Source organism: Lissotriton helveticus, chromosome 1_2 (genome assembly GCF_964261635.1).
Source record: "Lissotriton helveticus chromosome 1_2, aLisHel1.1, whole genome shotgun sequence".
Taxonomy (NCBI): domain Eukaryota; kingdom Metazoa; phylum Chordata; class Amphibia; order Caudata; family Salamandridae; genus Lissotriton; species Lissotriton helveticus.
Window position 1 is genome coordinate 77,815,273 of NC_136058.1, and position 17,027 is coordinate 77,832,299.

Consider the following 17,027-nt stretch of genomic DNA (forward strand, 5'->3'; position numbering starts at 1 on the left):
TTCTCTTTCCGGAATCTACGAGGTTTCAGAAGTAGATGTTTTGAACTTCTATTGGATCTCGAACCTCCTGATATAGACAACTTTTGGGCGAGGTAGTTGGGTGCATTGTGGTGCACGGCCGCGTGTGTCCTAACTGCAATTTTTAGCTGTATTCTGGCTTCAAAAGGTAGCCATTTTAGAGATTTTAAGTCTGGGGATATATGCGAATGTTTTCTTGAGCTAGTAATGAGTCTCGCGGCAGCGTTCAAGGAGGCTCTTTAGGGTGCTGTTGTGGATAGCGGGAGTCCGCTAAGGGCTACAATTCCATAGTCTATTCGAGGGATGACTAAAGCTTGTACAGCAGTTTTGAAGTCTTCGACAGGGAGGAAGGGTTTAATTTTCCTCAGTATGTTGATTTGGAAATTAGCTGCTTTTGTGGCTTTGCTAACGTGCTGCTGCATGTTGAGCTTGGCGTCGAGTGTGATGCCTAAGGATTTCGCCGAATCCACGATGGTAGGTTGGACATTGAGTGCTGTTAGGTTATTGAGCCAGGTTTGGGTGGAGGAAATTTTCGCCGGGGGTGAGATGAGTAGGAACTCAGTTTTCAGAGCATTTAGTTTGAGGTGATTATCGGCCAGCCAGGATTGAGTGTTAATAAGCGTGGAGTTCAGATGTTTGATATCTTCCGGGGATTGTAGCTTTAGGTAAAGTTGTGTGTCGTCAGCGTACATATGGAATTGGACATTGGAAGCTTGGAGCAAGGTGGCGAGCGGTTCCATGACGAGGTTGAACAGTGTGGGGGAGAGGGAGTATCCTTGTGGAACACCTAGATCAGCAGGCACAGGTGTAGATAGCATATTGTCGATCTTGAATTTCTGAAACCGGTTGTGAAGGAAGGACGAAAACCATTTGAGAACAGTTCCCGAAAGACCCATTCTAGTGCTTAGCAGCTCCAGCAAGTTCTCATGTTTGACCGTGTCAAAAGCTGACGAGCGGTCAAGAAGGATGAGGAGGCAGGACTCATTGCGATCAAGAATTTGGAGGGCGTCATCAATTATGTGTGTCATAGCTGTTTCCGTAATACACGTATACCCCTATCTCGACGACTGACTTGTAAAGGCAAGTTCTTACAGCCAATGCAAACACATCCAGCAGGTCATATGGACACTGTCACAACTGGGTTTCTCAATACATTGGGAGAAAGTCAATCTAACTGGAGCAAATCAAGATATTCGGGGCCGAGATCGACACCATACAGGCCAAAGTGTTCCCCAGCAGGAAGAAAACACTGACGATACTGAAGGAAACACATCATTACTGCAAGGGGCTAGTTCTCACAGTGAAAGATGGGTGAGCAAGCTGATGGGAATGATGGTGTCATGCATTCACCTAGTCCAAAATATTTGGCTACAGAGGAGACATTCCAGGACTGGATACAGCAGCAATGGTCACAGCAACAGGGAGTTGGGAAGATCTAGTGGTTGTCACACACGCAGTGCATCAGGAAATAGCGTGGTGGAACAAACAAAACATATCTCGGGGGAAATCATTCACACAACCAACTCCAGTGACCATCACGAAGGATGCCTCCCAGCTGGTGTTGGGCGTGCACATGAACAACCTGAAGGTAAGGGGGCTATGGTCGCAGCAGGATTCGGTCAAGCACATCAACTACCTGGAACTAAAGACAGTGTTTGTAGCCTTAAAAGCCTTTCAGCAGGAGCTGTACAGGAACAGGGTGTTGATCCAAACAGACAACACCACAACCATGTTATACATCAACAAACAAGGAGGAATGCAGTCGGTAGCACTATCGATGCTAGCACAGGAAATATGGATCTAGGCCATTTATTTATTCAGTTTTATATAGCGCGAACAAGATCTTTACAGATATCAGAGCGCTTCACAGAAACGGGGTGACGATAGCATGAGGGTGACGCAACATAATATTGGGTGCAATATAAAATTCAGTAGCATGATCGGATAGCAGTCATGTTCTAATAAAATGTCAGTAAACAATCAAATAAGCGATAATATAAGCCAAAACTGAGTCTTTCATGCAACTACGATAAAAATCAGTAGAACTTATGCTAAAGGGATGGCTTATGCCAGTATCTAAAAGTTACAGGGAGCAAGGGGAAAGGGCATCGATATTCAGTAGGCTAACGTGAATAGTCTAATAGATATTTAGTGAGTAGCATAAGAGGATCGACTAACCATCGTGGTATTATGGCAAACAAGAAGAATAAACTAATCTAGATCATGAATAATGACATTATTTGACGTTAGACAAACATTTAACCAGTAATACCCTGGCGGTGCGAAGTCTCTGAGCAACAGACATTAAAGTTCAGGTGAACTTAGCCATGAGGATGGCTTTCACCTCTTTCTTAAAGAAGGCCGTGGAGGAGATAAGCCTGGTTTCGGGAGGGAGTGCGTTCCAGATTCTCGGTGCCATTCCTGAGAAGGAGCGTTTGTATGTTTTTTCCTTCCGGAATCTGCGAGGTTTCAAGAGTAGATTTTTTGTACTTCTATTGGATCTCGACCCTCCTTATATAGTCAGCTTTTGATTGAGGTAGTTAGGTGCCTTGTGGTGTACGGCCGCGTGTGTCATCACAGCAATTTTCAATTGTATTCTGGCTTCAAAGGGCAGCCATTTCAGAGATTTCAAGTCAGGGGTTATATGAGAGTGCTTTCTTGAGCCCGTAATGAGTCTCGCGGCAGCGTTCAAGGAGGCTCTTAGGGGTGCAGTTGTTGCTAGAGGGAGACCACTGAGGGTCACAATTCCATAGTCAATGCGGGGGATGACGAGGGCTTGTACTGCATTTTGGAAGTCTTTGGCTGGGAGGAAGGGTTTCAGCTTCCTCAATGTGTTGATTTGGAAATTAGCTCCTTTCGTTGCTTTGCTAATGTGCTGTTGCATGTTGAGCTTTGCGTCAAGTGTAATGCCTAAGGATTTCGCGGAATCCACGATGGTGGGCCGGACATTGAGTGCTGTTAGGTGGTTGAGCCAAAGTTGGGTGGTGGTAGATTTCGCAGGGGGTGCTATCAAAAGGAACTCAGTTTTCAGAGCATTTAGTTTGAGGTGATTGTCGGCCAACCACGATTGGGTCTTTATAAGAGTGTAGTTCAGGAGTTTGATATCATCCGGGGATTGTACCTTTAGGTAGAGTTGAGTGTCATCGGCATACATATGGAAGTATACATTGGATGCTTGGAGCAAGGTGGCAAGTGGTTCCATGATGAGGTTGAAGAGTGTGGGTGAAAGGGAGGATCCTTGTGGAACGCCTAAGTCTACTGGCACAGGCGAGGACAACACATTGTTGATCTTGAACTTCTGAGACCGGTTATGTAGGAAGGAGGTGAACCATTTGAGAACAGTCCCGGATAAACCCATTCTAGTGTTTAGCAGCTCAAGGAGGTTCTCGTGTTTGACCGTGTCAAAAGCTGATGAAAGGTCGATGAGGAGGCATGAATCATTGCGATCAAGGATTTGGAGGGCGTCATCAATTATGTGAGTCATGGCCGTTTCCGTGCTGTGTTTCGCTCGGAAGCCTGATTGATTACGGGGTTGAGGAGATCAAACTTGTCAATGTTTTGTTAGTTGAAGTTGTACACATTTTTCCAGCAGTTTGGCCAGGGTGGGGATGTTTGTGATGGGGCGGTAATTGTTTAGGTCAGACGGGTCAGCTGTAGGTTTCTTGAGTATGGGCGTGACTTGCCCCACCTTGAGTGAGTCAGGAATGAGACCTTGTTGAAGGGAGCTGTTAATGATTTTAGTCCAGAGTGGGAGGAGCATGGTGGTGAAGTATTTCACCGCGTTAGCAGGCAGGGGGTCTGTGAGGTGATTAGAGGGCTTCAGGGTACCGAGCAGTCTGAGTATTGCATCTTCAGAGTAGATGTCGAAGGAAGCCCACGATGTGCTGTTTTTTGGCTGAGCGTTAGACATTCTGATGTGCACAGGGTGTTGGCTTACATCATTGAGGAGATCATTTCTTATGTTGTCTGTCTTTAGCTTGAAGAAGGTGGAAAAGTCTTCACTGTGTGGGATATCGCTTGTTGGGTTGTTTGATAGCAAGGGTTGCGGCTTTGTTTGACTTTTGACTAGTTCGAACAATTTTCTTGGTCGGTTTTTCGCTTGGTCAAGCTGGAGGCGAAAGAAGTCAGATTTCGCCCGCTTGATTTTCCTAAAATAGGCATTTCTCTTGTTCTTAAGCTTTTTGCGATGTAGTGATGAGGGGTCAGTTCTCCAAATGCGCTCTGCCGATCGCATAGCACGCCTGTTTTCGATGAGTCTGCCGTCATACCAAGGGTTCGAGCTCTTGGTGGAGACTCTCTTTAGTTGCAGTGGGGCGGCTTCGTTGATTATAGAGGTCATAGAGTCGAGGTAGAGGTCGGTCAGTGTTTGAACATCAGAGACGCCAGCAGGGGGAAGGAGGAGCTTGTAGGTGTGGGGAGGTAGGGAGTTAGGGTTGAGATTCTTCATGTCCCTTTTCCAGATCTTGCATTTGGTGGGTTGAGCCGGAGAGGGTTTGATTTTTTCATTGATAAAGAAGGTGATGACGTGGTGATCTGACCAATCATAGGGTTGGATTGACCCCAGTTGGGTAGTGTCCTCTTTGGCGATGATGAGATCGAGTATCGAGCCTTTATCATGTGTTGGGCTGTTGCATATTTGGGTGAGGTCAAGCGCATTAAGGAAAGATTTAAGACCATTCACACTGAAGATAGACCTACTAGCAATACATCTCCCGGGGAAGGACAATGTGAAAGCAGACCGACTCAGCAGACAGACGTCCGCATCCCACTAATGGGAGATCAACCAAAAGGAAATGGAGTATTCCAAAAGTGGGCTACACTGCAAATAGACATATTTTCAATTCACCAAAATGCCAACACTTCGCATCCAGACAATCGGTCACAAGGGAATCCACTATGGATAAGTTGGTCAAAGACATTTGCATACGCTTTTCCCCCGATTCCACTGATACACAGGGTACTCAGCAAATGCAGGATCAGCAACAGCTCGCTGTTACTAATAGCACCTCATTGGGCCAGACGGTCATGGTTCTCACAAATAGTGGCGATGGCACAGGCACCAGCACATGGATTCCCAAAACGAAGGGACCTGTAAACAATGCAGAAGAGTGCTACACCCAGAGAGCCTCGGCCTAGCAGCATGGCTCCTGAGGACCTAGAGTTTGCACACCTCAAACTTCCGGCGAGCACAATGGCAGTGCTTAGGGAGGCAAGAAGACCTACCACAAGGAAATGCTACGTTCCAAAATGGAAAAGAATCTCCGAATGGTGCATTAGGGAGAAACTGCAAAGGAGTCTACAGTACTAAAATACTTAACACATCTACTGCAAAGTAAACTGAGTTACACATCCCCAAGGGTACACTTAGCGGCGATAGTGACTTACACAAAACGGGGAAAAGTTTCTTCACCTCCCAAATAGTTCAAAGATTTCTGGAAGGAGCAAAGAGAAACGCACCTACAAACAGGATGCCAGCACCGGCATGAAACATCAACGTAGTGCTAACTCAATTGACGAAGGCACCATTTGAGCCGATACACAAGGCTACGCTGCACATGCTCACGCTAAAGACTGCCTTCTTAGTGGCTATCGCATCACTACGAAGCGTAAGTGAATTGCAGGCGCTAACACTTCAAGAGCCCTACCTGCAGATACACAGTAATAAGATTGTAATGAACAGACCCGCACTTCATGCCGAAATATTGTCACGGTTCCAAATCAACCAAACAATCCAAATACCTAGTTTTTTCCAAAAACCATCACAAGCATAAAGGGCGATGTACGCACTGGACGCCAGGAGGGCGATGATGCACTACATAGAAAGGACAAAGGAGTGCAGAAACACAAAGCACCTCTTTGTCTCCTTCGTCAGCAATTTTTTGGGACGACCAGTTAGCAAAAATACCATTGCACGGTGGATTGCACAAGCCATACAACTATGCCACAAACAAGCTGGGCAACTGTTACAAGGAGCAGCTCATGCTCACTCAACAAGGAAGAAAGGAGCAACAATTGCGTTCCTAGTTGACACACCAATTCAAGACATTTGCCAAGCTGCAACATGGTCTTCAGTACACACGTTCACTAAGCACTACTGTGTAGATGTGCAGATATCCAAATGAACAAAGAAGTGCAAGTGGGACAGGTCTTACAACACATATTCAGTCACCAGTGCTCATCTTCCACCCAGCCACCACAATAAGGACAAACCGCTACAAAGTCTATGCACAGAATAGTGAATCCAGAAAGATTCACGCTGCAAAATGTATAGTTTCTTTCCTGTGTAGTTTTGCAGCTTAAAGACTTTGTGGATTCACTAGCGAACCCACCACCCGCTGCCAGAAAGATGACAGGAGGAAAGGGATTAAAAGGTGAAGAAGACTTTAGAATGTAAGAGGAAAACCAGAATAACACAACTAGAAAAAAGAATCCGAAGATGGCAACGAAAGGTGGGAGCTACCAGAGGAAGCACGTCTACGTCACGAAGGCCACCAAATGGTAGTATGTCGATGGCCATGAGAGAAAAAAGACTACAATTCTGGACCCAACCACTAGATGGCTGAATAATGCACAGCATAGTGAATCCAGAAAGTCTTCAAGCTGCAAAACTACACCGAAAGGTAAACTTTAATTAACATTCCGATAACTATGCGACCACTCTTCAGCTGGCACAGAAGCATCAGACAGGCAGTACTAATGCACCTAATGCAAAGCATTGGCTTCGACCAAAAAGACCAATGCAAAAAAGCAATGGCACGCACTGAAACTGACTGAGGCCCTGTCCTCCGGCTCGGGTCTGAGAATTCGGCCTGCAGAAAGGGCCCTCGACCTCTGGGCCTGCGTCCCTACGAGCTTCAGTTTCTGCACTGTAACAAACTCTTATTTCAGATCCGACCACAGCTCCAACTAAACCGAAGCTCCCACCACTAAAATGCTTTTTCGGGCCAAAAACTCCAACTGAGGCAATCCTCGAACAGTTTCAAGAACTGCTCAACCCTAAAGAAAAAAGGCCCCAGATTCAGCCTGGAACTAAAAGAATAGTGCTTTGACTAGCAAAACCGCACTCCTCTAAGACGCAGTTATATTTTGAGGAGGGTTTGGACGTTCCTATTCAGCCTCTAAAGAAAATGGAAGGATACTGCCACTAGTCCATTTCACACTCCGCATTCCTATTCCAACTTCACGTACCCCACAAACATCCTGTGCCATCTACTCCACCACCTCCCTCACCACAGTTGTCTGAGCCAGGGGTATGTCGCTTGTAAGCAGACTTAATCAGCAGCTCGAGCCAGCAGCCCTTTGTCGGGTTTCTGTGGCTGTGGAGGTGTGATGTGCAGAGATTTGCACAGGTCAGAAGCACCTTTCCAGCCACACTGCGTATATTTGGAGGGGACTTTTGGTGTTAAAAAGTGTACACTCACAATGGATCCACCCACCGTAGCAAACAATGGCAGCATTGTGGGTGCATGTCGGCCGCGTTCGACACTGTCAACCATGCCATTCTGATCAGGAGACTTGAGGAGTTTGGGGTATCTGGCCTGGCCCTTGCCTGGTTGGTCTCTTACCTTGGTAACAGACACCAGGTGGTAGCCTTGCCGCCTTACCGCTCGGACATTAGGCGGGTGGGGCAGGGCGTACCGCAAGGGTCGGCCATTAGCCCTATTCTATTCAACCTATATCTCCGTCCCGTGGTCAGTTTAATTAAGTCCTTTGGCATTGCGGTCATCAACTATGCCGATGACACGCAACTTATCTTCTCGTTTGAGGGTAGGGATGGCGTGTCTCAGGAGACCTACCACCGCTGCATGTCAGCTACTGCAGAATGGCTGAGTCTGAACTCTCTGCAATTTAATAGCTCAATAACCGAGGTTTTGTACTTCTCCTCGGATCGCATTCCGCGTCCCTTGCCACCGGATTTCTGGCCTTCTTCCTTCCAGGGCACGGGGGCAGCAGCAGTCTCCACCCGCAACTTGGGGGTGCTCTTTGAATCCAACTTACAGCTTGGCGCGTTTGTCAACAAAACCGTGGCAACGTGCATGCTGCTGCTCCAAACTTTGCGGAAGATTCTATCTTTACTCCCGGCCCACGCCCGCCCAGAGGTAGTGCGTAGTATCATTCTAAGCAGGCTTGACTACTGCAACGCGCTACTTCTGGGCGCGCCTGCTGCCTTAGTGGGTAAACTGCAGCGAGTGCAGAACATGGCGGCTAAGATGGCCCTCTACAGACGACGTCTTGACTCTTCTTCTCTGGCGCTCATGGACCTCCATTGGCTGCCTATTTCCCGGCGCATTGATTTTAAAGCACTATGTCTTGTCTTCAGGGCCCCTTCATGGCCAGGGACCCTCCTCCCTGCAGAGGATGTTCTCCTGATATGTCCCTACTAGATCTCTTGGCTCCTCCTCTGCATGCTTGGTGGTAATTCCTAAAATCCTAAGGATGCGGATGGGCGGGCGCTCCTTTAGGTTCACTGCAGCCAAGTTATGGAATGCTTTACCTTTGCATTTGAGAAGTAAAGAGGACCTTTCCTCTTTCAAAAAAGGTCTGAAAACATACCTTTTCCCCAGGTTGGTGTAAAGCTATAAGGCAGCATAAAGTTACGTATGGCTGACCAAGTCAAGCGCCAGGATACCCTATGGGTGACAGTTTAGCGCTATATAAATATGCCATACATACATGTACAATGCGAATTGAAAAGCTGCGTCCAAACTTGAATTAATCTTTCCTCAATACAGCTGAAATAATTATCCTAAGCCGCCTTCCTAGAAGAAGAGAAAAATAATTGAGGAATTCAAAAACTCGAAAAACAAGCATTGGCAGAGCCACTAGATCTCACCTTTTGGGACCTTATAAGTGTTTAGCCATGCAACACTTGATGTTGTTGCACCAAGGATAAATGTACTGGATAACTAAACACTTAACGTTCCAAAGGAGAGACCTATTGGCTATGTCCATGCTTGTTTGCATTTGTTAGCAGATCATGAATGGTGTATCCACCCAGATGTGGTGCAAGGTTTCTTTCAAGAGGGGGGAGAGCCTTGGTTAGATCAGTATGCCACAGCCAAGAATGTATAAATTCAGCAGTTGTGCTGCAGTTTCCAAGGCGGCTCTTGCTTGGAGACTGTCTTGAGAGGTGCTCCAGCCTCTGGTACACCTCTCTGCTGATATTACTCTTGCTCAGAGTTCTTAAGAAAACCAGGAACAACTGGGCCAAAATAATTCTTGTGGCTTTGGATTGGGCACCATCTGGTATGCTGAGCATCTAAGCATGAGCATTGATTATACGATTATCCTGCCCCTTCTGTAGGATCTTCTGTCTCAGCAAAGAGTTCTGCGCATGTAGTGCTTTCTGTACATTTCACATGCGCCGACCCACCTCGGGGAGCCAGCATTTGCTACAGATTTTTTTTTTACATTTACATATTGAAACTGTTATACAGAACCTTACACATGGCCGCCAAAGCTATCCTGCCTACTGCTCCATCATTCCGCTTAACCACTGTAAAAAACAACTAACTATTGAGTTTGTGCCCATGCGCAGTTCCAGTCCCTATACCTCATGACTCTAAAGATTCTTTTCAAAGAAAAAAGTTACAAATGACCATCCCATTACTAGATGACATGAATATGCAGAGCATATGTATCTACAGCACTACATGCCACAAACAGATGCTTGCAGGGTAAGTAACATTTTTTTTACTGTTATTGCTCTAACACAAGTAACCTTTCCAATTTTTTTTACATTTTGCCACATGTTTTGGGAGTTGGCATAAGCACATCATTGCACTAAACTTTATTATTACTTCAGGGAAAATGAAGTTGAAGAAGTCAAGGAAGAAGGTCCTAAAGAAATGACATTGGATGAATGGAAAGCTATGCAAGACAAAGAACGGGCAAAGGTTGAATTTAATATTCGTAAACCAAATGAGGGTGCTGATGGGCAATGGAAGAAAGGATTTGTTCTTCACAAGGCTAAGAGTGAAGAGGTAAATTAAGTAAAATGTATGTCTGTTGTACAGAATTTCCCAAAGATTAACTCTGAACATTTACGTACCCCACCCATTTCCAGTTTTATAATTGAAGCTCACAATTTTAAACTACAAATCTATGGAGCCATATCTGCAGTGGCATGTTGAACATGGCTAAGTTTTGGATTACCGTATATTGTTTTTCATAAATGTCTAAATTGAAAAATGTTTAAACATAAGCTTATCACTGCAAATGGCCCCTAATTAAAACTGTAAACATTTAACTGGTGGAGGGCCCACTACAGAAAATAGTGAAACCTTGCTGTTAAAGGCCGAAAGGACTGGCCTAAAACGTTTATTTCTGTGGCTTTTGGTTTGCTATGGGACAATTCAAATCTGGGTTAGTCTGTTAACTATTCATTTTTCATTTCAGTTGACACCTGAAAAATATGACCTATGTTTGGGATACAGCCACTCTCCCAAAACTGGTGATTTCACCTCTGCATGTTTGGGATGAGTGATGCAGTATCCTTTTTCATAGTTTTCTCTGGTAACTCAAGCGCTATTAATCTTATTGCAAGCAACTGTTGTACAAAATTTTAAAGAATAATACGCAAACAATATTCAGATTGTGATGTTATTAGCTAGCTTAAATCCCTCATGAAGTTAATGGGAGAGGTAACTACCGACGAGGTGTCCTATTAATGTTTTTAAGGAGTGTTAAGACGAGCCAGGGATGTGTTTTTATTAGTGCTCCATTTTTCAAATATTTTGTGAATTTGACACTTGTTTTTGCCTGTATTTTTTGTTATGACTATTCTGGCACACTGTAGGAGAGTAGGGTCTGCAATCCTATGATCACCCAGATTTTTGCTTTTTGCTGCACTGGTTTACGACTTTCCCTGGCTGTGGGCCTGCTAATCAGACCCACAGCCTAGCTGTTCTCTCTATCCAAATTGTACTCAGGTACTGAATTGGCACTGGGCCCTCTCCAAGTCCCTGTACCCAGGGCTGAGGTGCACCCAGAAGTCTCCCAGGGGCTGAAGCATGTATTATGCCACCCCTGGATTGACTAACTAAAACTGACACAACTGGCTGCACGACAGCTGGGGCAAGGAGGTGTACTCACCCCTTGCTTTAGATATAGTATACCTATATCTAACCCTAAAATGGACACACAGATCTCCTATCAGTCACTCCTATGGCAGGCCTTAACAATCCTGAAGGCAGAGTGCTTGGAATCGTGTGAGATGGTGCTCTGGCATGAGCTGAGCCTGTCTGCGGCTTTCGGGATCTATCCCTTAGCCGTTTCCATGATATCGCATACCATATACTCTTAAGTGCATTATAATCCTCGCGGTTATGTGCCAACTCTGGTATCGCTTTATCAAAACATGTCGAGTAAGGTGTCATACGAATTGGAATACTAACCCCTCGCCAATTCTGGCGACGGGGTTAGCATTCCACCCTTCTAGAGGGACACGACATGCCTGTAACCTATAACCCGGTTAAAAGTCAGACAGAGCCTTAGCATCCACAAAATGGATGCTGCCACCGAGACACAAGTCTGCCCTCCTGCTGCTGGGAGTCCTCCCAGAGCAGGAGATAAGGACAAAGGGTTTCCTGCCAGGGGCGGTGCCAGCACCGTCCCAGACAGGGTTTTGTGTATTGTAGGTAGGCAGGGCTTTAGAGGAAGGTGACTGCAAGTAGCACCCCGGTGCTCACTATGCATAGGCCGGCTTGAACCAGTTCCAGGGTCACTCCAGACCCTGTGCTGGGGAAAAGCCCGCCAAGGAGGTGGGTGTAACCACCCCCCTCCTAGTCCCACCCATAGGGCAGGACTTAGTCGCGTGCCAGCCCCTTTTTACAGGATAAAGGTAGAGACTGGCCCCCTTCCAAATCAGATCATCTTTGAATCCTGAAGCTACTTTCTGCGAAAGGAACTCAAGACTTCTTCCTAAGATTTCTCCCTTGTGACTAAGGAGTAGTCACCCTGCATCCGCAGGCACCATCTAAGAACACTGCGGTCTGCTGTAAGTCCTTCCTCCGGAATCCGACTGCCCAGCTCGACGAGAACCGGCTTCCCTGGCACCTCTGACCTCTACCCACCTCTACAGCCCAGCTGAGAACCGTGGGTGCGACGAGACCTCGAGGGACCGGCCATCGCCAAGACTGCACGACTTCTGCACAGCAAGCCCACCGAGTAATTTCCTGGTGAGTGCTTTGGGGTCCGAGAAGCCCCCACCCTGAGCAGCTCCAGCACCGAAGTGCAGCCCCCCAGCATCTCCACGATCTGCGTGGGGCCCTTCTGCTTTCCGCTGCTCACCGCGTTGTTTGGCTACTAGCCCGTTGGCTTGTGGCCTTCCTGACGACGCCCGACGACATTTCTGCTGCTGGTCTGGTTGCTCCAGACTGGCCCTTGCTCCCTCCCAGAAGAGGAGCACCCCGGACCCTCCTGGTCCACTCAAGACGCCATTTTGAGTCCACCGCGTGGGCTTGAATTAGCCAAGGCTTGTTGCCCACTCCTGGGTAACTTCGACGCCGACGACTTCATCCTTCGTGGGACAGCTCGCACCTCCATCCTGGTCGCCGACAACGCCTCCTGGTCCGAGAGACTGCAGAGCCCAGCAGCGCCCACTCACCTGACTGCGGTGACTTCGCCCGGTGCCATCCTGGTGCCCACTTAATCACTGGCTAGTGATTCAAGAACTTGGTCCCCTCTGCTTTCAGGTTTCTTCTTCCTTGATCCAGGCTTGGATCCATCGAACTTTCCTTTACTGGTCGCCTGCCAGCAACTTCTTCCTTCCAGGCTCCCGGTCCGGCAACGAGATCCCCGACGTCTTTTCAGACCTATGCAGCTGCAGCCCCTGGGCTAGGTAACTTCGGCACTCCGGTGTCCCAGCATAGCCTCACTATCCAAGGGTCAGGATCCACTGTCATTTTCTCCCTACCAGGTCGGGTTCGCCCGTGAACACTAACTTTGTGAATTCTAGCTTCCATAGACTTTGTCCTGCATCCCGCGTGAGAGTGCACACTCTGCACCCGAGTTCCCTAGGCCTCCTGCTAGCAATCTAAAGGTTCAGTAGTCTAGTCCTAGCGATCCCAAAGCCTCTGAGAATCGTTACTTACCTGCTAGTAATTCGCATTCCACTTTTAGAGTATATGGTTTTTCGTGCCCCTCGGGCATTTGTGTATAACGTGCTAACTTAAGTATTTTCATAAGAGTTTTGTTGTGTGCTTAGCACCCTGTCCTCATAAAGAGTACAGGGTTGTTGTGATTCTAATAAATACATTGTTTATTTTCATAACACTTGTGTGGTGTCCTTTCACTGGGTGTTCAAGGGGTAATGTGATGGTAAAACAGCTGGCTTAACACGCCCTCTAGAGTCTTAGCCTTAGACTGCTCGTATCCATGCTACTAGGATAGCTGGTCTATAAGGTTGACTTACAACCAATCATCAATAAGGGTTGTTTGGACTGATATATAGTGATCACTAGAATAGTGAACACTGCACATCAGGCTAACTTCTCACATTGGTGGCAGCGGTGGGATTTGAGCTTGCTGTTTTACCACACATGCCCTAAGAATATCTTGTGAAAGATCACATAAGTACTAAAGGTACATATAACTTAGCTTAGAATACTCTGAGTTCTACTGAACCAGCTGTTGTAGCTCCTAGGGGCCTAGCACACCCTAAACTACAACTCTAGCAAGGGATCAGTAGGCAAACATATAGTGTAGGTAAGTGCACCACTTACACCTCACTAGAAAAGCATGTCGACTCAGGGGGACTCTACTGAGACTCCCCTGGTCAGTGTTGACCCTCCACAGGTCACTTCAAGATATGCAGCTCTCAGCTTTCAGGAGATGAGACAAATCTGTGTCTCCAGGAAACTGAAGCAGGGGTCTAACCCCACCATTCCCTTTCTGATAGGTCTCTTAGAGACATATGATGCCAGAAAGCTCTCTCAGTTACATGAGAGCATGCCAGCCTTAGAGGGAACCTCTGGGGATCCAGACCTCCCCAACACTGATTCAGCAGTTGAGGAGGAGGATCAGGAGGTACTCTCTGGGGATGAGGTAGACAAAGGTCTTGAGGTAGTCAGAAGGCTAACTAGGACCAACTTAGACTTACTTGGGCTAGGATCTGGGGGCCCCCCAGTACTAACCCGAAGTGGGCCTAACCTTGGAGTTAGGAGAGATAGATCTCTTTCTAGGGACTCCAATAGATCTCTGCACTCTAATGCCTCTTCTCAGGGGAGAAGGAATCCTCCACAGAGGAGATTTACTTCCCCTCAGAGAAAGGAGCATGAGGCTAGGATGAGACAAGCTGAACTGAGGATTGAAAGGGAAGAAATTGCCCTGGCCAAAGAGAAGCTTGCCCTGGCAAGAGAGCAGCAGATGAGTGGGCTAGCTCCCACTGGTGGCAGCAATCTCCCAAGAGATAGAGAGAAGGGTTTAGATACTAAACACCTGACTAAAATAGTGCCCCCCTTTAAGCAAGGGGATGATATCCAGAAATGGATGGCTGCTCTGGAGAGGGCCTGCACTGTGCAGAACATTCCCCAGAGTCAGTGGGCAGCTATACTGTGGCTCTCCTTTGATGGTAAAGGTAGAGATAAGCTCCTCACTACAAGAGTGGAGGATGCTAACAATTACCAGGTCCTGAAGAATACACTGGTTGATGGGTTTGGGTTAACCACTGAGCAGTACAGGTTGCTGTTCAGAGACACCCAGAAAACTCAGTCTCAGGACTGGTCTGATTTTGTGGATTGTGCCACTAAGGCTTTGGAGGGCTGGTTGCTGGGTAGCAAGGTTACAGATTACACAGGATTGTATAATCTAATGATGAGAGAACAAATTTTGAACAATTGTCAGAACCAGTTGCTGCACCAGCACCTTGTTGATTCAGATCTGACCTCTCCCCAAGAATTGGGAAAGAAGGCAGACAAATGGGTCAGGACAAGGATCAAGCAGAACCAGAACCAGAACCAGGGTGGTCAGAAGAAAGCAGACCAGAAGGGTAATGTTAAGAATGAGCAAAATGACCAGAAGTCTTCACCAGGTCCCCAACAAACCAAAGAGGGTGGGGGTCAGGCTTCCCAGAAGAAGAAGACTCAAGAAGGCCAGTCAAAAAGGTGGTGCCAGTACTGCAAAAGTAAATCTCACTGGTTTAGTGAGTGCACCAAAAGAGGAGGAGGACAAACTCCTGCCACTACAGCTCCTAAAGCAACTGCACCCCCTAGTACAGTCAGTAGTGGTAGTGTCACTCCCAAGGCATTAGTTGGGTTAACCTTGGGTACTGAGGGGTCTGACAACTTAGTTGGCACACTCACTCAGGCTGTCCTTGTCTGTACAGGGGATATGGATATGTCCCCTGAAATAAGTCCCAATACTTTGGGCAAATACAGGCAGACACCTTTGATTAATGGCAAAATGGCTCAGGCCTATAGGGACACTTGTGCCAGTGTCACCATGGTGACACCTAACTTTGTGGACCCTGGACAGATCATGCCAGGTACTGATTTCCTGGTGACCAATGCCAGCAATGTCACTACTAGTCATAGTGTGGCAATTGTAGCTTTCTCCTGGGGTGGAGTGAAGGGACAAAAGAAAGTTGTAGTCAGTTCAGACCTCCCAGTTGATTGTTTGTTGGGCAATGATTTGGAGTCATCACAATGGTCAGAAGTGGAGCAGAGGACTCACATGGAGATGTTAGGCTTGCCAGCACATGTGCTTGCTGTGACTAGGTCACAGGCCAGAAAATGCCCCACTGAACAGGTGCTGGATCCTGAAATTATGGACCAGACACCTCCCAAGAAGAAGAGCAGTAAGGGTAAGGCTTTGCCTTCCCCCTTGCCCCAGGTTGAGGATCAAGTCTCTGAGGAGGCTGATCTAGCAGAGCTGAGGGAAACTGAGCCTAAAGAGCTTGAACTTGATCAAGTTGAGTTTCTGGGCTCAGGGGGACCCTCCAGAGCAGACCTGGGGAAGGAACAGTTGAGCTGCCCTTCCCTTGAACCCCTCAGACAGCAGGCTGCTGCTGAGGCTGCAGGGAATGCCACAGGTGCCCACAGGGTATACTGGGAAGATGGACTCCTGTACTCTGAGTCAAGAGACCCCAAGCCTGGTGCAACCAGGAGGCTGGTCATCCCCTTGTCTCTGAGAGGTTTCCTTCTCACCTTGGCCCATGAGATTCCCCTTGCAGGTCATTTAGGTCAGACAAAGACTTGGGACAGGCTTGTCTCACACTTTCACTGGCCCCATATGAATGAGAATACCAAGGAGTTTTGTCGCTCATGTGTCACTTGCCAAGCCAGTGGTAAGTCAGGTGGCACAACAAAGGCCCCCCTCATACCACTACCTGTGGTGGGGGTTCCCTTTGAAAGAGTGGGGATTGACATTGTTGGTCCAATGGAACCCCAGACAGCATCAGGACACAAGTTTATACTGGTGGTGGTGGACCATGCCACCAGGTATCCTGAGGCTATTCCCCTTAGGACCACTACAGCCCCTGTAGTGGCAAGAGCCCTAGTTGGAGTGTTCTCCAGAGTGGGTTTCCCTAAGGAGGTCGTTTCTGACAGAGGTACAAACTTCATGTCAGGATATCTGACTGCCATGTGGAAAGAGTGTGGTGTGAACTACAAGTTCACCACACCCTATCATCCACAATGCAATGGGCTTGTTGAGAGATTCAACAGGACCCTGAAAGGGATGATTCATGGACTACCTGAACCTCTTAGGAGAAGATGGGATGTCCTGATCCCCTGCCTCTTGTTTGCTTACAGAGAGGTCCCACAGAAGGGGGTTGGCTACAGCCCTTTTGAGCTTCTGTATGGGCATCCTGTAAGGGGACCCCTGTGTGTGGTGAAGGAAGGATGGGAGAGACCTCTCAAAAAGCCTGCAACCAACATAGTGGACTATGTACTTGGTCTCCGCTCCAGGATGGCTGAGTACATGGAAAAGGCATCTAAAAACCTTGAGGCCAGCCAGGAACTTCAAAAAGCTTGGCATGACCAAAAGGCTGTACTGACTGTGTACCAGCC

General features: G+C 47.4%; 1 protein-coding gene across 2 annotated transcripts in view; it reads left to right on the top strand.

Moving 5' to 3' along the window:
* SERBP1 (SERPINE1 mRNA binding protein 1) overlaps positions 1-17,027 on the top strand; it is a 204,204-nt gene that overhangs the window by 127,672 nt on the left and 59,505 nt on the right. For both annotated transcript variants that reach the window (XM_078668857.1, XM_078668859.1), the window contains exon 6: positions 9,824-10,001. In XM_078668857.1, coding sequence (XP_078524983.1) covers positions 9,824-10,001 — 178 coding nt within the window. The remainder of the gene's footprint in view (positions 1-9,823; positions 10,002-17,027) is intronic.